At 41.8% G+C, this 22,389-nt stretch overlaps 1 protein-coding gene across 3 annotated transcripts in view; it reads right to left on the bottom strand.

Annotated features, from left to right (window-relative positions):
* TSHZ3 (teashirt zinc finger homeobox 3) overlaps positions 1-22,072 on the bottom strand; it is an 87,811-nt gene extending 65,739 nt beyond the window's left edge. The window contains exons 1-2 of one of the 3 annotated variants that reach the window (XM_031954391.1): positions 21,842-22,072; positions 19,683-20,461 (exon numbers count right to left, since the gene is read on the bottom strand). In XM_031954391.1, coding sequence (XP_031810251.1) covers positions 19,683-19,722 — 40 coding nt within the window. In that variant the 5' untranslated portion in view covers positions 19,723-20,461; positions 21,842-22,072. Of the gene's footprint in view, positions 1-19,682; positions 20,462-20,805; positions 20,887-20,908; positions 21,128-21,841 lie in introns of those variants that run through there. The other 2 variants (XM_031954392.1, XM_031954393.1) reach the window with 2 other exon arrangements.
* Between the last annotated feature and the right edge of the window lie 317 nt (positions 22,073-22,389).

Genomic DNA, 22,389 nt, shown 5'->3' with positions numbered 1-22,389 from the left:
CAGTAAGTTGGTTTCTGAGTCAAGGGAGGTTTTGATTTATGGAATAAAATACTGTCACGGAGAGTGAATGGAGAGCACATTTTTGGAATGATGATGATATTATCCACAATCAGATGTAATCTGGGGCTAAAACATTAAAGACAGCCGGTTTTGGGGGAATGGGATCGATAGTCAAGTTTGCCTAATGCCATCACCTATCGATACATAGTGGTGATTGTGTTAATGCCTCCTGTTTAGAGAAGGAATATGATTAGCAGGATTATTAAAAACCTCCTCAATTCAGTATTACTAATTTCATTGACAATGTTCTGCAAATGAAAATCCTAAAGCTGATAGAATGCCAGATTGAGGGTGGGTTAGATTCTGATTGGCCGATTAGAGCCTTGATCTAATAGGAGAAAGGGCCATTAATGTAAACTAGAGTGAAGGAACACATCTGATCCTCCTCAAGCCTCTTCTGGAGAGCTGAAGGGCAATAATTAGGCAGTGTAGCAGAACGGATGGAGTGCTGGACCTGCGGTCCACAAGTCCTGGATACGAGTCACACCTTAGACAGTCACAAACATGTGGCCAAAGGCAAAAGTCATCTCATCTTTTATCACAGCACTTCCCTAATTCCAGATAATGTTTCACTTGAATGAGAATGTACACTTTGAAGTGATCTTTGTGTATACAAACACAGAAAGGATAGATAGACAGGCAGACAGATTTAAGTTTATTGGGATTTGTGGGGTTTGGGGTTGAGACTTTTCATTTTATCCTGTATGGAATGTCTCTAATGAAGGCATTTCCTCTATCAACATAGATCAAACACTATTGTACAATTACAGGTTTAGAAACTTGTCTGGAACACTGAGGGGTTATGTGGATTTGTTCTAGTCACACAGTCAGAATATGTCAGAGATCTTATTATACAGGCAATGATAGAAATTACACACACACTAGTTGTGTGTGTGTGTGTGTGTGTGTGTGTGTGTGTGTGAGAGAGAGAGAGAGAGAGAGAGAGAGAGAGAGAGAGAGAGAGAGTAAAATATCTGTAAACTTATTCCCAGCAAGGGCCAAAGTATCCATAGTTTGTTTCTTTTCTTCATTTCTTCTTTCTTTTCTCTCCCTCCTCTTCCCTTCTCCCTCTCTCTCTCTCTTTGACTCTCTCTCTCTCTCTTTCTCTGACTCTGATTCTCTCTCTGTGTGTCTTTCTTTTTTTCTCTCTCTTGCTTTGTCTCTCTCTCTCTCTCTCTCTCTCTCTCTCTCTCTCTCTCTCACACACACACACACACACACACACACACACACATCCCTTTCATTCTTTCCTTTTTTTTTTTTTTTTTTAAAGCATTTGACTATTGGAAACATATAGGAAAAGGGAAGGTGTGGGGAACATATAGAATAAAGAGGAATAGAGAGAAGACTGGATTACCCCTTCCATAAAAATACAATAAAAAAAAACACCACAACCTAAGAATCTGATAATTACTTTTCTTTCAAAACAAGTCAATCTATCATAAAAAAATTCTTCCGTATCACAGTTTAATTTTCTTTTTTGACCAACTTGCCCTCTTCCTTGATCATTTGCCAAATCTTAGAATTAACTTAGATGACATTAACTAATATGATTCCTTGACACATAATACATGATTTTTTAAAAAACCAAAATGGGGCCCATATGTAGCAAAGCAAAATGTACAGCACTTAGACAGAAACTCTTTAAGACCCCCAAGATCCTGGCAGAAGACGGCTCTGTTTTTTCAGGGGAAAAAAAAACCAAAACACTTTAATCTATCAAGTGTCCCATAGGGAATGTGACTGTGGATCCCTACAGCTAAATAATAAAGCCATTGGCTGATATCCCTAGTCTCAGCACACAAACCCTGCTGAAGGTTTTAAAGAGGGAGCTAAGTGTGGGTCTTTTTGAAAGAGTAAACCACCAACCTCTGTTCATTATTATGGCCTCAGTTCACCCTTTTGTCTTCATTTTCCATCCTGACAGTCACCATATCCCTATGGTGGCTCCCTTTACCAATGGTCATCTAGCTCAAGTTAAAAATGTCTTTATCATCTTCAAATAGTGGGTATGCTAATTTTTTATGAAACTGAAAAAAAAAACCCATGATCACAAAACATGTCAAGTAATGAAGGATGTTTTCCTAAGAGACTTTTTAAATGTTTAGCTTTTCTGATGAGGAATGACCACAGGAGGTTCAAAATAAGACTTTTCTCCTCATTCCCCACTCCGATTCCCCTTAATCATTAAGTCCAGTCATAAGGTCCCAGTTTGAATGAGTTCAAGTTGTATGTTTCTAAGACCAATAACATACTGTTATTTTATTCATTTTCTCTCACCAGCCTCTCTCATGTCTGTCCTATTACTTACTCACCCAACCATTTTAGCATTACATGGCAAAAGATCTGTTACAAGCTGTCTTAGTATTTCATAATGCAAAGTAGTTTCATATACTACTTGATGATATTCACTAATATATATGTACATATACATATTGTACGCATAGTATATGTTCATACATATAGACATGTATATAGATATAGCTATAGCTCTCTCTCAAAGTATAGATAACTAGACATAGCTAATTTATAGGTACATATATGTTCATATATTAAATAGACTTATCTATCTAAATCTATATATTTCTATACCTAGAGAGATGGAGATAGCAATGATGAGGCAGAAAAATACACATGTAAACATTTTACTACCAACCCAGAATGAAAACAGAGAGAGAAATCGTGTGGCGAAGAAATGCAACATTTGTTATACAAATCTAAGTTCCTTTCTACTCTTTTAAAAAACTCTACTCTCTAATCCTTTTTTAAAACACTTTCCTAAAACAAAGAATGGCTCTAATAGCAATAATAATTATACCTAATATTTGTATGAAACTTTAAAGTTTTTCAAATTGCTTTCATTTGCATAGGATAGGGCTTAGCTGAGTCATATTTTCTTTAGAATTATAGTAAAGACTCGAAGTAGAGTCAACCAGCTGAATGTGTAATCTCCATCTAAAGCTCATAGTAAGATTCCTTTAAGTCATGTAGTCCAACCCCCCTCATCTCACAGATAAGGAGCCGGGGGCCCTAAAATCCAGTAACCGATCATAAAGATAGTAATGGCAGACACAGAATCTGAACCCAGGTCCAGCATTCTTTTCACGGCCGTCTCATGTGGTATCAATTCCAAGTGTTTTAATTATGCCATAGATTAATGTAAATTCCAAAGGTGTGGATTCAAATTCTGGTTCTATCTCTTACTACCGGTATGACTTTGAAAAAATTACTTAACTCTGGATCGTTTGTAAAATAAAAGTATTGGACAAGTGGCCTTTAAAATACCCTGTAGCTAAAATAACCATGCGTTATAGTAAGTGGAGAGGACAAAAGGAATGGTTTCCATTCTTGCTCCTGATACTAACTAACTCTATGGCTTTGGGTAAGTCACACTCTCCCAAAAAGCTGTTTTTTTTTCAATCTGTAAAATGAGAGTGTGGGACAAGATGGTCTCCAAAGCCCCTTCTCGTTCTAGATCTTTGATCCTCTATTTCAATGGAAATTTCAAATATCCTCTAGTTAAAATGTCTCACTGTACCCTCGTAAAGCAATCATACAGCTTAAATAAACCTGACTAAACAGCAAACATATCTCTATGTCCCTGACACTTTACGAACTCAATACTACCAGTCCCTGGCATACAGAAGGCACTTAATGAATGCTTATTGATTAACTCAAAGTGACCCTACCCAACCTCTCCTTATGAGTCACAAGGGAACAACCATTTCTATTTTATAAAGAAAAATTTACCACGTAGAGAGATGCTAATATCCTTCCCAGAAACATAAGGAGCGAATCCTAAAGGTATCTCCTCTGAAGTCCGGAGCATAGTTTTTATTCAACAAACCATTAAAAAGGCTATCAAGACTGAGAGGAAGGAAATGAGACATTAAACACTAACTATGAGAAGAACTTGCCTTCTTCCTCACCACTGTCCCAGGAAAATTTACCCATCTTAAACTTTTTTGACCTTGGTTATTTGAAAAATTATTTTGCTACCGGGGTGGGGAATGAGGGGGGAAAGGTGGGAATCTTTGTGTATAACTCCTCACCACATCTATTCTGCACTATGATTGCTCAAATACTACATTCAATTTAACTGTCAACTAACTCTTGCCAGATTGCAGTAAGCAACAGGAGGATCGAGTATATGCTTTTTTCATTTTTGAATTCTCTAAAGTGACTAACACAGGGTCTTGTAAAGAAAGCAGGTATCCTTGGAACATTTCTTGATTTTTAAAAAATAACTAATTTAAAAAGTTTTCAATCTAATCTTACCACCATGATAGCATTTTACTAAAAAATCAATGTATTTCATATAAATACTAAATAAAGAGATGGTTATCTTCTTTTGGACCAACCTGCCTTTTTTCTTGCTTAACTGCCAAATTTTGGAACTGGTTTCAATGACATTAGTCAATAAACTTCCTCAGCAACTATTTGGGAAAGGAGCTGAACAAAATGGGCAGGAGAGGCTGAGGAAAATGCTTCAAGAGAGAAAAAAAAAATCATTCTTCCTCTGAATAGAAATACCAAGACTCAAACTTTTAGTTTCTTCTCCCTACCGCCTTCATGCTGACTGCTCCCAAAGAAAAAAGACTCTCAAAGCTGAATCTGCCTAAAGCTTCTGGATTTCCAGGCCTTATCTGCACCTTCCCAGAAAGACAAGAGAGGCAATGGACTCAGAGGGGACAGATTCAGCTCCAACATGGATGGAGCCACTGTAATTTTAGTGGTTATATATTGAGCAATCTACCACTAGGGAACATTTAAGGAAGTCATTTGCAAATCAAACTCACCACAGCAGGGCAACAAATTTCATTACAGTTTGAGACTTTTTGGAGAATATTTTCCAGGATCACGCAGTTAAAAAGTGACTGAAGTCACCTGTTTCTCTGGTTCACACAGGTATTCTCATCAACCTCAAATGACTACCCTGCTTATATTCAAGACCACTGTAAGGGGGAAGGATATTAGGGCAGAGAGGGGACCCCGGTTTATGCTTTTGAAGCTCATCTCTTTTACCAAAAGGTCAACACTGTCAGTCCCACCAAGCTGGGAAGGAGAAATGAGTGAATACTATCTTCTCTCCATGTGGCTATAGGCAGAGAGCTTCAATCATACTTGTCTCTCGGCACTACCAGGACTAAATTTACCTAAGGAGTGTCTTAGTTCTTCTGGGAAGAGGGGACTGAGTTTATCACTCTCAAATCAGATATACCCTGGAGAGTTCCCCCAACTAAAGAGATGGTGGCCCCCCTCCCTTATCCATTATCCTAAGCCTCTAGGTTTTTCCTCCTAATTTTAGAAGTTCTGTTGTTCTGTAGGAAGAGAACTGTGAAAACTGAGCACAGAATAAAAGAAAAGAAAAAGAGAGAAAGAGAAAAATCGGTTGTTTCAATTCTCACAGCACGTTCACTCAAAGGACAAAGCCATTGGTATGGCTTTAATAGTTAGGTATTAAGAATGCCAAAATACAAGTCAGAGTGACCTGGGTTTGAATCTCATCTATCATATCCCACCTGGATGATCTTAGTCAAGTCACTTCCCCTCTCAAGGTCTCAGTTCCTTCATCTATAAAAAGAGGTTAAGTTAGATAATTTTTAATACCCTATGAATACATAAGCAGCCATAGAAACACTTTTTTTAAACTTGGAAATCTTTTTAGACATTAAAACATATAACAGTCCCAATATTATTTCTAGAAAAAAGATCATTAAGAGAAGCACTGGAGTTTCAGAATGAGGTGTTATGTCAGGCAAATTTTTTGTGTAATTGTTCCAATACTTCAAAAAACAGATTTTCTTGTTATCTTCCAGAAATGTATTTTGATGGGACTTTTTCCTATCGCTACCTGGGGGTACACATTACTCATTTCAAGTCCACGGAAGACAAAGCCTAATGATTTTATAACTTAAAGACCCTTCAAAGTTGAATTCCATTACATCATCCCTACTTCCTTGCCATCTGAGCAATAACTGGGTCCAGCCTGGCCTAGAATGGAATCCATAATGACCACTCCAACACTGTGACTCAATGTCTGGGGTTCTATGCAAGACTCCTCTGGTTCCATCGTGACCAATCAGAGCTGTGGGGTGGGAGAATACAGAGCACAAAGCACTCGTCGGATGAAAGGGAGGCAACGGATGTCTCCAGACCCCAACCTGGACCGCCTCACTGTACTGTACGCTCCTTCTTTCCAGTCACTGCCAGGGGAGATAGTAGTACTGAAAGCAGCTTAGTGCAAGCAAGCAAGAGATTTGTGACAGAAAGTTAGAACTCTATGTCAAGCCTTTCATGCAAACAATAAATATTACTTCTGCTCATAATCAGACTTTTCTCCAGCATCGTCTTTGAATGTTGAACCTTTTTCAATTAATTAAAAACTATGCACTGCAGAGTGCATATTTTATCAGCCCTCAGCTGCTTAAGTGTCTAGAAAAGACCAGGCAGTTTTTCTTTCCTTTTTTTTTTTCCAGGCAACCCAGAGCAAGTACTTGCAAGGGTCATATCTTTTTAATTATCTTTTCTCTCTTTGATTAATTATTCCGTCTGACAATAGCGTGTTTCTAATGCTATTCACCTGCCTTTGATGATTGACAACTTTTCTGTCTGATTCAAAGCAAACAGCTGCTGCCATGATTGCCTAGCAACCAGGATGTGATGGATGAGTCCCAAAGATGGATGGCTGCAATAAATCATGTCTCCGGCTATAAAACTGAAAAAAGGGGATAAGAATAAAAGCGAACAAAAAACAAAACAAGGTTTCTTCCCATGAGTGCACTCAGCTCCTTACCAATTACACCTGAAATGGACTTTGTGCCTATTAATAGCAAAGTTTTCTAATCAGTAAGAATGTGAGGATGCCATTTGTATCAAGGTGTGTTTACAATTGTTCCTGCAAATTGGCACTTGTACTCCAATTACCTCCATGTTGCACAAGTGCAGGGCGAGGAGATCAAAGTTTTGCCTTCCTCTATGGAAGACTCTACAGGAAACAATATTATCTTTTTATAGTCTCTACTGTGAAACCAGGTTTTAATGGTAACGAAGGGTATAAATCTGGCGCTACTTGATTTGGGGCAGCTGTATGGAAACCCCAAAAGCAAACTCGAAGTCATTTGTGGATAGATTGAGAAATGTCAGGTTACTAATAGTTATTTCAAAACACACACACACACACATAAACACACAAACACACAAACACGAACATATACACACACACACATGCATTATATACACACAGCTCTACAGCTGGTAAATGAGGAAGACAGAAAAAGAAGCCCTCTATAGTTTGTTTCAATTCCTTCCCTGCATATCTAGATGCTAAGCTCCTTACAATGAAGGGGAAAAGTTCATCTGACAAGCAACAGGGCCATAATATTCAAGGTTTCCACAAATCCTTGATTCTCATTTCTTTAAATGAAAAACTATCCCAGTCCAACTCTCCCTCCCATCATTTTTTAAAATTAATGTCTATACAATAAGTCATACAAGAAGCATTAAATTTAATTAACAAAGCCAAATAAAGTCTCATATTTAATAGAATCCTTGACAATTAAATTTGAACTATTGGGGCCCTCCAAGGAGGAGAGATGGGAACAGGCACGCCAGGCCGGGCCATTTTCTCCCAGAGGGAACTGAAGGCCTCAGAGGATGGAAGACACATTCTGGAGAGTTAGAAGAGAGGATTCCACACAAACCAAACCTCATCAGTCAGCCAGCCTGCTTCCCTGAATGCTTCCAGTAGGTGGGGGTATCCTGGTATGACAGCAGAAGGACTTAAGAAAACAGAAGAGATTAACCTGGCAAAAAAACTAGGAGAAACTACCCTCAAAAGCCCTAGTAATAAACCTGGGCCATAGAGTACAACTGTACAAATAGGAAAGTAGAGAAAGAGAACATTACCGACAAAAGACTTTTTTAAAAAGGGAAGCATTCCTTAAATGTGGGAGTCTGCATTTCTCCATCTTCATGCTATAAACTGAGCCAGGTAGTTTAAAAAAAAATAAAATACATCGCATTAAGCATTTCAAATGCAGAATTCCTTCTTTTTAAGCATGTAAAAGAGTTTTGAAAATCAAACATTTTTATTTTGGCAGCTACAGTTCTGTTTATATTTTAATGTTTTGTATGTGACTGCTTCTAAAAAAGAAAAACAAGTTGTTTGTATTCTTTAGTCTAAGCTATAGGGACTTACTTCACCCTCTCTCCCTGCCCCATCGTATTCTTTGCTTTCATTAAAAATTGCCCTTTCTTTAAACACTTCTTTAAAGAGGAAAAAAAAAAAATGAGGACAGCACTCCTATAATGACTGGCTGGTATCTGGTAACAAACAATGGGGTGGGGAAGCAAAGCCAATCCATCATAGTGCACACATCCAGGGGCCCTATTCTGTCCCCGCTCGTCCAACTCTCAAGTTACAGCTTTACACGGCAAGTCTAAATAATATTCAAAATGATAAATGGCACCATAAGCCTGATATCCATCATCAATCTTTTTTTAAAGAACATCCATCTTCAATAATGCACGTTTGAATCATGTGAAGCCGAGAGCTCTCAGATTCATTTACACAACCCCTCACCAGCCGGTGCGGTTTGAATGATACCTGTCAACCAGTTTTCCCCTGGACTACCAAACCTGAAACGGGGGAGGGTGTTCCAGAAGGTAAAAGGAGGGAGGGGAGAGATTCGGATAAGAAAGGATTCAGAGGGTTGAACAACGTGGTTTAGCAGATAATATGAAAGAACATAACCTCTTCAGTCAGTCTGCCAATCTCTCTCCGCCCCATGACACCCACAGAGACACATACACACAAGCTCTGTCTCCTCTCTCTCCTGTTTCTGCTCTTCAGTTTCCTCCCTCCTCTCCTCTTCCCTTTCTTCTCCTCTTCCCCCTCTGCCTCCCCTGCTGTCTTTCCTCTGTCCTCTCCCCATTTCCTTCCCCCTTCCCTCTCTCTCTGCTCCCTCCCCCAGCAGCAATGTGGTGCTCACTGGAAGAGAGAAGACAGTATCACAAGAAACTGCTTTCCCTTCCCTGTTGTCTGGCCTGGGCCCATTTGATAAATGACATATGTCATTCTGTCAGGAGGGAAGGGTGGGTCAGTGATGTATGACTCTGCTGAAAAGGAAATCGACGGTTTGGCGTGGTGCAGCTCTTCTCCAGCAGGATTTAGTTTCAGAACTCGAAAATGAATTCTGCGACGTTTCAAGTGCACACTTAGGGCAGGCTGACGTTCGGCCTGGAGAGAGATCAAGCTTCATCCTCTCTCTGCCCTTCGGATTTCAAAAAACTGTTCTATCAACTGGAAAACTGCAAAGGGACATGCATCTATCAAAGTCCTCAACAGTAATGATTCATGGATTTTAAAAATATATTTATATACAAATCTATATGTATTCATATATAAAAATAAACTAGGTTAAAGCTGGTATTTTTATTTATTTATTTTTTAATGGCAGAGGCCTGACACAAAAGCAAGATAAAAATTAGCATGTTTGAAGTAATCGTCCCACAGCTTGACATCTGCATAGTAAATTTTAAAGGAAAAAAAATGTGTCAGACAGCCATGAGTCGCTCTCTCCCTCCCCCCCCCCTTTCATTAGCTCACTGGCAGGGTGGCACTTCTGAACCTCATTACTGCAAGAGGATTTATGAAGCTGAACCCAATGGCAAAGAAAAGGCATCTGTCAATAATTGTAGGGAGCTGCACTCGCAGCTTTGAAATCTCATTAAGTATGCAGTTATCAGACATAAAGATCAAAAACATTACTCAACTACGACAGAATCTTATGGAGGAACATTAATTAGCAACAGGCCTACAGTACAAAAAAAAAAAAAAAAAAAAAAAACAGACTTCCTCTCACACCTGCCCAACCCACAAACCAAAAGCAACACTCCCCCTCCCTTCAGAAAAAAATAATTCCCAGCATCTGAGACTGATCAAGTACATGAAACGAGAGAGAGAGAAAGAGAGAGAGAGAGAAAGAGAGAGAGAGAGAGAAAGAGAGAGAGAGAGGGAGAATGAGGAAGAAGAAGAAGAAGAAGAAGAAGAAGAAGAAGAAGAAGAAGAAGAAGAAGAAGAAGAAGAAGAAGAAGAAGAAGAAGAAGAAGAGAAGGAGGAGGAGAGGAAAAGGCAAGGAGAGAGGGAAGAAGGGGGGGTTAAAAGAAAAGGGGGGAGGGAGGGGAAATTCAGTAGAGACAGTCTTGGCGGTGAAGAGAGAAAAGGAAGAAGCTGTCAAAAGTTGAGAAGGATGTCAGTACTGGCCCTGATTACAAGGGCCTATAGAGTTCCCAGACCTTTTATCATCCCTGCCATCAAAAACAGACTGTGTGTCACAGAGAGATGACTGATGGCTGCCAGTCTCCCAAAACCCTGCCAAAACCTCAGGAGGCCCCTGCTTTTCTGCCCCCCTCCCACCCCAAGATTCCTAGCCCTCCAGCAACAAGCTTGACCTAGCAGGAAAAGAACTTTAGGCACAGAGCCCAGGCCTTGAGAGAGATACTCCAAACAGCGCCCTGCTCTTCCCACAGAACAATTCAGTGAGAAGGTGGTTTGGGGTTTGTTTTTTCAGCTTACTGGAGTTAGCTACAATACCTCCTCTGCCCTACACACTACAGGTCTACAAGGATTTGGAAATATCCCTGAGAAATCACTACTGTAAACATCTTCCTCTTTTACACAGAGGTCTCAGCATCCACTTCTTTCATTCTTTGAGCACAACTTTCACACATAATCCTTTACAAAATTCAGGGTAATGACATGTAAATTTGTAGAGGAAACATACTGACTCCTGAATTGAGGTTGGATCATAAAATCAAATGACCTTCACAGCATTAAGTAAGTTTTGCAAGTATCTGAAAGCTAAGGCCATATCAGTATTTTAGTTTCAGAACCCATGACATATCTAGTACACAATATCAAATTGCAATATCAAATTTCTGCCATGCTACTTCACTCTCTTCACCTATATGATCAAAAGCTATATTTATAAATATGATACATAAAGAATAACTTTGTTCCATTTACAACCTTCCAACAGGAATTATACTTGCTATATATCAGGCAGCTCTAGAATTCAGTGTTAAGAGGACCCTAAAGTTGGGATGAGGGCTCTGCCCAAAACAGTAAAGTGATTTCTTTGTAGGACTCAGCATGATCACATTATTGTACCCCTGGGAGTCACTGAAACACCATAATAAACCAATAGGTAGAACAACTAGCACCTTTAATGAATGTTAAATAATAATAATTAACCAATCTCTTTCTACGTTGCACTTCCTATAGGCCCTTTTATGGAAGACTATTCTTCTACAGTTACCTACAGGCCTTCTTACAGCTATTTCCCACAATCCTGTGCTATCCAGGAGATGCAAAGAAAACCTAAAAATCAAAAAGGTCACCATAATCCCATCACTGGCTTCCTTAGTGAAACCTGCTCTGTGAAAAGGATAGAAAAGGGTAAAAAGAGTTTGGGAGGCTTCTCATTCAGTGAACTCCCTCCCACACCGAGGTCAAAACTATCACTTTTAAAAACCAGAATAATTTACTTTTTTTTTAACAAGACATATCTTTAATAAGAAGTTTAAGACTCCCAAGCAGCCAGTTTAGGGAGACTTTCCCCTTCCAAAAATGTACTCTCCTTTAGAATATCCATTAACCTGGCTTTAGATAAATCATCACCCGTGACAAAAGGAAATGAAAGCAAGGCTGCAAATCAGATTTTGTTGAAAAGAACTCTAGCTCAAGTGTTACAATAAGGTGTTTATATTTCTTCATATGCTTACCATATTACCTTTATTATGTGTAACATCAAAGTGATTATCGCAATTACATCTAACAGAATTAATTATATAACTTCCCATCACTCCTGGATACATAATGCATTAGAGGTAAGCCCAAGAAAGAAAACATTTTGATTGTGGAAACTATTGTTGGTACCTGTTTTCTTCCGCAGCTGTACCAAACTGAAGACAAATTTTAGAAATGGTAGAACAAAAGTAGTTGAACCAGGTAAAGGGCAGTGAATATGTGGATGGTGAAATATATATATATTTTTTAGTTGAAGAAATGGTCTGTTTTCGTATTGTTTGGCACAAATGGCCAGGTAAAATCATTTTTAAAAATTATTTTCATTTTTTTAAAGGAACTGGTTAATCTACCTAACAAATCCATTACTACATAAAGAAAGGAATGCATGGGTGAAAGGCTTACAAGCCTTTACGTATGCAAAATAAATTCACTCAAAGCTTCATTAATATTAATTTAAATTCAAAACCCATTTACATTAAATTGTTCATTAAAAACTGCCTATTTTATGCAACATGCATTCCTCAAAGAACGCAGAGGAAACTGAAACACATAGGGCTGGATTTAATGATGGGGATGAAATATCAAAAGTAAATGAATTTGAGTCATTTCACGCATATTATAAAGCCAGCCCTTTCCTCTCCACCAGCACTAAGCTGAAGTTGGGTGGGCCCTCAGTCATCCATAGTACCCAGCATTAAGTCATTCAAGATTTGTATATGGAATCTTCTGACTTTTCAAATAATGGACACAAGAAAAAAGGAATAATTCATGGTAAAGAGTGAATAAATATACCCAGTTCAAAATACTGGACAAGTAAGAACATGCAAAACTACTTCGAGAATCTCAAATAGGCTCTAAATTAATGATAAGTTTGCCTCAATTGTTAAAAAATGCACATGAGTTCATGTATGTCAGTATAAATGTCCATATGCTTGATCTAAAATTAACATCATTCCTTTCTTCTCTTTCTCTCACCTTTGCCCCTAACTCCCTCCCCCCACAGAATTTTACAGCTTCTGAAAGCCTGAGGAATAAGAGTGTTATGGGAAGAGCTTGGGAGGTTCCTCATTCAGTGAACTCCCACACCGAGGACACTTACTAACTTACCCTGTTTCCCAAACAGCTGTTCTGGATGGAAGAAACAGAGTCATAATTAATAACATGTGTCCTGACAATATGAATTAATAATTTATCATTAAGCACAAACACCAAGTTAAATTATTCTTCAAAAGTCACACCTTTGCACATCTGAGAAAACAGGATAAGGGAAGGTTTCAAGTAACGTGGCCTTTTAAGGAATGATTTTTACAATTCTTGTTTTGGATCATTTCTTAACACACACACACACACACACACACACACACAAATCTAGAGTCAAAATTAACTAAACTTATGTATCAAAGTACTACTCAAACTTGTATCTGTACTCAATTTCATTTTTAGGAAAAATCTAGAGATGCTTTAAAATCTTTTCAAATTTTGTTAAAGGATTTTAAAATATGATTTAAAAAAACTCCCTAGATCGATAGTTTTGCACATAGTAGTTATAAATTTCATAATGTTCTCTTCTACATTACTTTAGCTCAGAAATTATGGAGCAAAATTTTCTTCACAATGACCTAAATTACTGAAACCTACAACTAATACAAATTGTTAAAACTCAAAAGAAAGCTAACAAAACCTATATCTCCATTCCTGTGCTTTTGGTAATAACACTAAAAAAGAAGATGGATGGGTGGGCATGAAAGAGAGAGAAAAAGAAAAAGGAGAGAGAGAAAAAGAGAGAGACAGAGACAGAGAGAGAGAGAGAGAGAGAGAGAAACACTTAACCACACTCATTGTTTAGTGGGATTTTTAAAATTAATTTAATGACTAACTGCAAATACTGGAAACTAGAATTAATCTGTCTGGATAAAAAAAGGCTTACAGACATTTAAATGCATGTATCGGGACACTTTATCAACCTAACATAAAATTGTCATCTTATCTTATTATATGACTATTTTATGCATGTGTCAAAGAATTTAAAAATGACTGCCTGTCTATTCAGTCTAATTACAACTGCATATTATCTGTCTGCATGTACCAGTCCATATCATTGTTACTAAATACACTATATTGTATTCACCTTACATTGTTAACTTCAGACAGATAAACCACAATTTGGGAGTGACTAAATTTTAAAATTCTTAGTCTTAAACACCTGAGCAAGAATGTTTGGTGACATTAGGTTGTATCTATGATTTTTTTTTCACATATCAATGGGTAATATTCTAATACAGAAAGTGTTAGCATTGAAATATTTGCATACATGCACATTACATACATGTATGCATGTATGAGCTATATACATGTGTGTCCATACATACATACATGTGTGCATGCATATAATATAAAGACCGGTTTGACTCCATAACCAAATACACCATAATACTGTGTATATTCTCATAAAACTCATTCACATCTATACATACAAAGACACACCTACTTGGTACTCACAGGACCCAGTGTATTTTATAGTTGGTCTCCTGTATCGATGTGAAAGGAGCGGAGTGAAAGCGATGCACACTGCATTTGAAATAACCGAAACCCTCATTTCATTGGATTAAAATGTTACTGCTTCTCCACCGAGGTGGAGAAGTTCCAAGACTACTTTGTGATTTCAGCTTTGATTTCCTCCATGGCCGTCCCCATCACCCAGGTGAGCAAGACTTTGTACCTTAAAATTGACCGTTCAATGTAATTCCCACCGAAGTGATCTTTTCTATGTTCCAGTTGATACTTATTCTGGAAAACATCACTGGGGGGAAAGAAGTTGGGGAACTGATGGTGAACTACTCTAATCTTGCAAACTCACCCTAGCTTCGCAGCATTCCCCATAACCCTGCAGCAGTCACAATTCATTCTAACCACTTTACAACACAATCTTTAGTAAAAAGAGAAAGAATGCAGACTTGTGAGCCAATTTAAGGAATAACTGCTGATACATCAGTTATTGATGATTTCCCTACTGCTTATGAGTATGCTCAAGGCAAAACTGCAAGGAAGATGACAACATCAACCATTCGCAATAAACTGTGGCCCTGGAGAGCACTGAAGTCCTAACTGACAGTTGTCAAGATAATAAGAGCAGTGGCAGCTGATTCTGGAAGATTCTGTTCTCCAGTTGAATGTTTACCAGAAAAGGCCATCCTTCCTTGCCTTTATGCCCCTTTCTTTTCTTTCTTTTCTTTTCTTTTTCTTTTCTTTTCTTTCTTTCTTTTCTTTTTTTTTTTTTTTTTTTTTTTTTTTTTTTTTTTTTTTTTTTTTTTTTTTTTTTTTTTTTTTTTTTTTTTTTTTTTTTTGCATTGTTCCTCATACTTTGCAGGGAAAGGGGGGGTAAAGGAAAAGGAGAGGGACAGCCATAACTAATCATGTTGTCAGCTTGCTGCTGGGAGGAATCTCTGTCGAACAGAGAAATATGTGGCAGGTTTGGAGGCAAATAGGATCTATCAGGGACTGTACCCCTGAGTACCTACAGAAAGGTACTCTGACTACACAGCTCTGTTTACTTTGGAGAGTAGACTCCAGAACAGCCGATATGTTGCAAGGCAGAGTCTAATTTTCTAAAGATATATCATATGCCCCTGGTAAGTTGTAGCCGTTAAGCATAACCTGGCACATTCTAACTAGAACTCTGAAGGGTATTTTAATATTTCCTTAGATATTTGTGTAGTTATTAATCTAAGTAGCTCTCTTCAGAGACAACTTAAGGCATTGGTGTTAGCAAACTCAACTGAAATCATGGTGTTTAAGAAGAATGCTAAAAAATTCAAGATCTGTATGAGTTTAATCTATTACAGCTAAGTTCCAAAGGAGGATGATTTTTTCCCAAAGAATGAAACTTAAAGGTAGCAGGGGGTAAGAAGTAGTTGGTGATAAAAAGAGAAAAAGAAAGAATTGGGTTTCTATTATCCTGAGTTATATATGTTCCTCTTAAGAAATAAACTTATAATGAATAAAAGGTCTGTCACTAGTTATTAAGAATAACTATAACCATAATTTCTTGATCTTTTAAGAGGACACTTATTATTGTTTCTGTATGATTTTTTTAATTGCTAAGAAAAAGCTGTCATTTTTAGGAAGGTATAATTATAACTTTTCTAGAATTAGACTGGTCTCCATTAACACTCCTGGATCCTAGCTTTCCCAAATATCTATTTGTCATAAAAGTGAGCTACCTTAAGTGACAGATTCTTGAGAACTAAAACGATTATTCCTTTAAACAGGTGAAAAAATCTCTATGTCTGACCTTCTCCCACATTAGTTGAGGAGAGCAGGGGAAGGAAGAAGAAAGTCACCAGATCCCGAGTTATTTCCCTCCTTTACAATCCCAAAATAAGAAATGATTGCTTTTCAAAAATTCTTGAAGACAGCTTTAGTCTTCCACAGTGTGGTGTTAACACTTGGGCTAGACATAAAGAATTTGTGCACCTGTCTGTTATGTCTGCAAGCTCTGTACAGCTGAGAGTTCTTTGTTGTTGTTATTCTACTCCAGACCATTAAAAGGGCCCTAATTCCTATGACATGATTATCCAGGTACCAAAGCCCATTTGTCACCTGCAGCAGAAAATTGAGTTAATGCACAACTAAAGGCAACCAGGACTGTGTAATATCAACTTGATTACATCAAACTAGCTGCAAACCTAATTCTACTGGATGACACTGCGTCGAGCTTGTCATCTCCAATCATTAAAGCTGTCAGGAATCCATCAGGTTTACAGCTAATTAGGTGAACACTAATGAAGCTGGCAAAACAACTTTTCTTTTTTTATGGCTGAGCGGACCTTTCAGTTTGGAGGGGGAAAAAATTCTCCAGTATTCTCTAGGTTGCTGGGAACTGGATTTTCATAGTTACCAATCAGCAGACATCTTTCTTTTTTTTTTTTTTTAAACCCCCTCTATCAGTACAAAGCAATCAATTTGTCATCACTCTCAGTATGCCACAAAAGCAGTCATGAACCTTATAACTTGCAGCTGTGAGGACCCAAAAGGAGGAGGGGTGGGTGAATGGGAAGTTTCTTGTCCATCTAGACAAAAAACCTCACACAGCTCACTTATTGGTCTTTACATACTTATCACCAGCATAAATGTGGAGGGTATTTTTTTTCACTCTTCTTAAATAAGTGGCCCTTCAGTCATTCTCCACCCCCTCCTCTTCATGTCCATTAGGCAGAGGCATTTTGATAAAGTAAAGCCAAAGCCAGTGTATGGGGGAAGAATGAAAGCACTCACTCTGCCAACTTCTGATTGACCATTAAGCTATTGATGAATGTGCCTGTCAGGAGAGAGACAATTAAATCAAATATGAAACAAAGTCGTTTTGACGGGTCATTTTGATAGAGCAAAACCATTCTTCCATCTCCTATTAGTCCTGCAGTCAAGTTTTTATAATGAATATTTCTTAACTAACCTGCTAAATCTTGGTTGTTTTACAAAAGGTATAAAAAAAATTCCTGCAGCGCAGGCTGTTCTTGAAGGGGAAAAAAAAAAGTCTGCTTCTAGTTTCTTTAGTATTCTGGCACATCAGGTAAGAGGATCAGATTTAGTGAGTGACACTGAAAAGCTGAAGTGCAAAGAGATAACCAGACGAAATTTGAAGATGTTAAAATGAATCCTATGTAAATTACAAGACACACAGACACCTTTTGCATGCCCAAAAGAAAAAGAAAAGTCTGGGACCCAGAATGAAGCCCTGGAAATTAATTAGTATGTACCTAAAAGAGGCAACTTTTTTTTTTTTTTTTTTTTTTTTTTTAAAGAAAGCATTGTTAAGCTAAGCTTGGGAGAAGGGTGAGGGTCATTGATGCAGTTAATATCCTCACCTAATTTATTTAACTTAATTTATTTACGTTAAAAATTGATCTAGTTAAGAAACTGAGAGGCTTCAGTTGTTGAACACCCCATGTACTGTAACACTTTGAAAACTTTCAACTTGGGTCAACCTGGAAATAAGAAGAAAAATATCCTCCCCAGAAAGTCTATCTCTTTCCATGGTTTTCTAAAGATATTGACATAAGAGCATATGCCTGGTGGGAGAAATAACTATGCACAGCTTCAGTTATCTATCTTGTGGAAAGGACTGGGAGAGAGTTCATTCTATTTGGGCTCCAATTGTCAGATCCTGGGTAGTTTCCTTTTTTCTCTATAGCAAACTAAAACTGCCAATTTCCTGTACTTATTAATGAGTACTATTCAAGAACAATTGGGAAAACAGAACTTACCACAACCACTACTATTACTATTACTACTACTACTACACTACTCCTACTACCACCACCACCACTACCACCATCACTACTGCTACTATTACTGTAAAATATACTTGGGGGGGAGTACTATGCTCCGATATACTGAACACATAATTTCCAGCCAAGAAAAGCTCAGAATATACTTGGCCAACAGTCTTTCCCCTTTCTCCCTCAGTTCCTCCCTCTGCCACCTCTTAAACATTTAATCTTCTCGTTTGTGCAACATCATCTGTACCTCTCCACCTATGAGTGTTACTCGTATCAAAATACATTTTGTCCATATGTGGTCCTCTCAAACAACCCTCCAGAAATCCCTGATCTACTGACAGAGCTGGCCTGACGTCACAGAGCCTGGCGTTACTGGAGCAAGTGATTTATTGATGTTTATTGGGAATGAATAGATCAAAGGCAGCAGGATGACAGGCGATCAATCAGTCATCAAATCAAGGATGGCAAGAGGCCAGAAATCCTTCTAGCGGTCCACATGCCCCCAACTGACGATTATTGCAAAATAATGTTTGTGTGTGTGTTGTCTTTGGTTCATGGGTTGGTTTGCCAGGAAAAAAAAATAATTAATTAAAAATCTGCTCAGCCTTAACAGGACTTGACAGTCCTGGCCCAAAAGAAAGAAAAGAAAAAGACAACTATTCAGATGTAGCCCAGAAAGTATTAGGAAGAGAAGAAAAGGAGAGTAGTAAGGGGGGGGAAAGGCGGAGAAGGGATTTAAAGCCAGCATCAAAAATATTCTTGACAGTCATCTGACAATACACAGACCCTTCTCAGCTTCGGCCTCCTCTGCGGCTTCTCAGCTTGGGCCCAATAAATGAAAAATCAATAGGATTAGCCAGGAGGTTGCCAAAGGGACTATGGGCTCCTTAGAGGAACTGGAGATGTCCCCAGCTCAGCCCCGCAGGAGGGAAGGCAGCTTCAGGCCAAGTTTAAGGGGGGGGGGGGGGGGGGGGGGGGGGGGGGGGGGGGGGGGGGGGGGGGGGGGGGGGAGAGAGGCGGGGAAGAGGTCTCTCCAGTATCTCTTTTAAGAAGCCAAATGACCCTCTAGGACTCGGATTCGGACTGGGACACACACACTCTCTCTTTCTTTTCTACACACACACACACACACACACACACACACACACACACACACACACACACACACTTCCCCTCTCAACTCATCTTTTCAAGGGAAAAAGAAATAGAGTGAGACGGCAAAAAGGCAGTGTTTGCTTCTTTTCCGAAGTGAGGCTCCAGAAGTCCGGAGGAAAGAGGGTAGCGGGGGAAGAGAACTAGGTGTCCAAGGGAGCTGGATACCCCAAATCCGACAACCTCACACATTGGCACATTGCAAAGCCCTCAGTTACTCTGAAAACAGTGAGGGCAGAAGGAGTAGAGTGAAATGCTGGAAGATGAAAACAAATCGGACCCGGGGAGAGGAGAGAGGAAGCGGTAGGGACGGGGAATTGGTTAGGGAGAGATGGAAGAAGGAAGAGGAGGAGGAGTAGAAGAGAGAAGACGGTTCGTACCTGCTGCGCGCCGGGGCGCTTGCTGCTTTCTCCTCGGCATCCTGCTCTCCAGCGACTGCTGCTGCTGCTGCCGCCGCCGCCGCCGCCGCCGCCGCTGCTGCTGCTTGCCAGGGGTAGGGGGGCGGCGAGCGGGGAGGGGTAGGAGGAGAGGGGAGGGGAGTGGGTGGCGCTGGGGTGGGAGCTCTGGGGGGGGAGGTTGGCAGAGTTATCTCAGCCTCCCCCCCGGAGATCTCCTGTGTGATCCTGCTTCCTCCAGTCTCTCAGCTTTTTCCCCCCTTCTCGCTCATACACGATCCCACAAACGTGAGGGAGGAGGAGAGGGGAAGGGGGAGGAGGGAGCAGGAGGGAGAGGGAGGAGGAAGAAGAGGAGAAAGGAGGAGGGAGGGAAGGTGGTAGGAGGACGGAGCTGCCGGCAGAATGGGAAGTTTGACAAATCGCCCCGGAGGCAGGAGGAGGAGGGGGAGGCGCAACCCGGCCTCCCCCTCCCCGGCCCCAGATGAGGTGCGCCTGGTTGGGGGGATGGGGGGGCAGAGAATTGGAGGTGGAGGGGGAGAAGGAAATCCGAGGATGGAGAAGAGGAGAGGAGGGGGCAGAGGGGAGCCCTCGCTCCTCTTCCAGTACGGGCCCCGGCCCTCCCCGGGGGGAGGGGGCTCACGGCATCCAGCGGGGAGGCGCGTACAGCCTGGCCGGCCCCGGCGGCCGCAGCAGCAGCCGCTGCAGGATCAGCGGTCCTCAGAGCCGGCGGCGGGGCTGGAGCCGCGGCGGCCGCAACAGGCAAGCTTAAAGGAAAACGAGATGATCGTATCACTCAACTCGGCTGGGGGGGCGGCAGCACCGAGCTTCCCCCCCCGCCCCCCAGCGGTCCTCGGGACATTCGCTCCTTAGCTGCTCCACAGAGGGGAGGGGTCTGAGCTTCTTCCCGACCCCCTCCCAGCCCCTCCCCTCTACTCTTCGCCCCCCCACCGGGTGCAAGCTCCGTCTCCCCTTCCCGCCCCTATCCCAGGATTGCATGCACCCCCCACCCCCTCCTCCCCGCAGCCGCGACCGCGGCCGCCGCCGCCGCTGCCGCCTTCCGCGCCCGCCCTGCCCCGGCCCCTCTGCCCCAGCTGCTAGCCCCGCTCACCCCTCCCGGGAGACGGCGGCTCTTCACTTTACTGCCCCTACCACCGAGTCCCTGGGTCAGGCCTGGCCCGGGCCCACGCACCCCCCTTTTTCTTCTATCTTACCCCCCCCTCCCCTCCTTCGCCGGGCACTCTTCTTCGCCCGCTTTTGTCTAAAGGCCTGAAATCTGTCACGGCAAGTCCGATCGCCCCACAAGATGACAGTCAAACATTCATGAAAAGCAGTTTCCGTGAGAGACTGAGAGAGGGAGGGTAGGAGGGCGCAGGCAGAGCCTAGGGAGAGGGAGAGGGGGAAGCCCACGGCCGCGGCTCCTGCCCCCTCTTACCCCCTCCTCCCACCCCGGCTCCTCCTCCAAACCGCCCCCCCCCCCGACCAGCCCGAAATGGAGACTTTCCCCAATTTCTTTTCCCGGCAAACTTTCTACCCACATAGGGGTTCAGGGGGTTGAGATGGGGCGACTCGTAAGTTTCCTCGTAAGACTTTTACAAAAAATGTCCCACCCTGCTACCCCCACTTAAACCGGCGCTCCCCTTCCCACGCCTTGACTTTCAGACACGGCCCCCCCCAGAATGTTACAGCCCGCACCCCCACCCATTCCCTGGAGCGACTGATAAAGAGGGAGCTGGAAACCATCCAATGGCCTCACCCGCCCCCGGGACTCTACATCCGAACCTTGTCCCTTCCTCGGGGCTCTCAGGAGAGGGGGAGGGGGTCTCCTACCGATGTCCCCTCCCTGTTTTCTGCACATCTTCTACCTCCCCAGCCTCACCGCCCTACTCCACTGCCCTTTCCTTCCCTCATCATCAGCCGGGGGTGGGGCAGGGATTGGGTTAGAGGAAGGCGATCGATTATTGATTGGAAGATTGGGGATCAATCAGGGGCCCAAATGACTGCCCCCTCCCCCGGCCTGTCCGCCAGGGACAGACGGCCACACCAACTCTGGGAGACGCAGGAGGTGGAGGAGGAGGGCGAGTAGCTGGGGGAGGAGGTGGAGGAGGAGGAAGAGGAGGAGGAAGAGGAGGAGGAGGCTCACTTACAGGCGGCGGGTGCGTGCGTCTGTCCGAGTTCATTTGTGCAATCCCGGGGCCCGGAGAGCGGAGCGCTGGCGGCGGCGCATCGATGCGCTGTGGGTTTGATTGCGTCTCCCTGGGTTTGCAATAATGCGCAGCCCGAAGGAGGGGACTGATTTCTGTTTCCAGTGCTTTGCGAACATGGACCGGTAGCTATGGCCAAGCACCTTCCCGGCCTGGCCGCCAAGTGCACTTTTTCCTGGGCCCCCGCCCCCGCCCACCCCCCTGCGGCTTGCCTGTCTCTGCTTCAGCTTCTGCCTTTCTTCCCCTCTCTTCTTCCGCTTTCCCCGTGTGGGCTGGGGGAGCCACTTAATGACAGTCCTAGCAAAGCCGAGGCGTTTCTGCCTCTTCCCGGGGCCGCCGCCTCCTCCGGGCTTCAGGCTCCGGACTCCCGATCCCAGCCCCAGTAGCAAAGCAAGGTCTGGTTAGGTGGATGGTTGGATTGCTTTTTCCCCCCCTCTCCTGAGTCCTTTTTTTCCCCCCTCTTTTCTTTTTCTTTTCTCTTTTTTTTTTTT

This window comes from Sarcophilus harrisii, chromosome 2 (genome assembly GCF_902635505.1).
Source record: "Sarcophilus harrisii chromosome 2, mSarHar1.11, whole genome shotgun sequence".
Lineage (NCBI taxonomy): Eukaryota > Metazoa > Chordata > Mammalia > Dasyuromorphia > Dasyuridae > Sarcophilus > Sarcophilus harrisii.
Note: the sequence above shows the minus strand (reverse complement) of the source record. Positions and strands in the feature narration are given on the sequence as shown.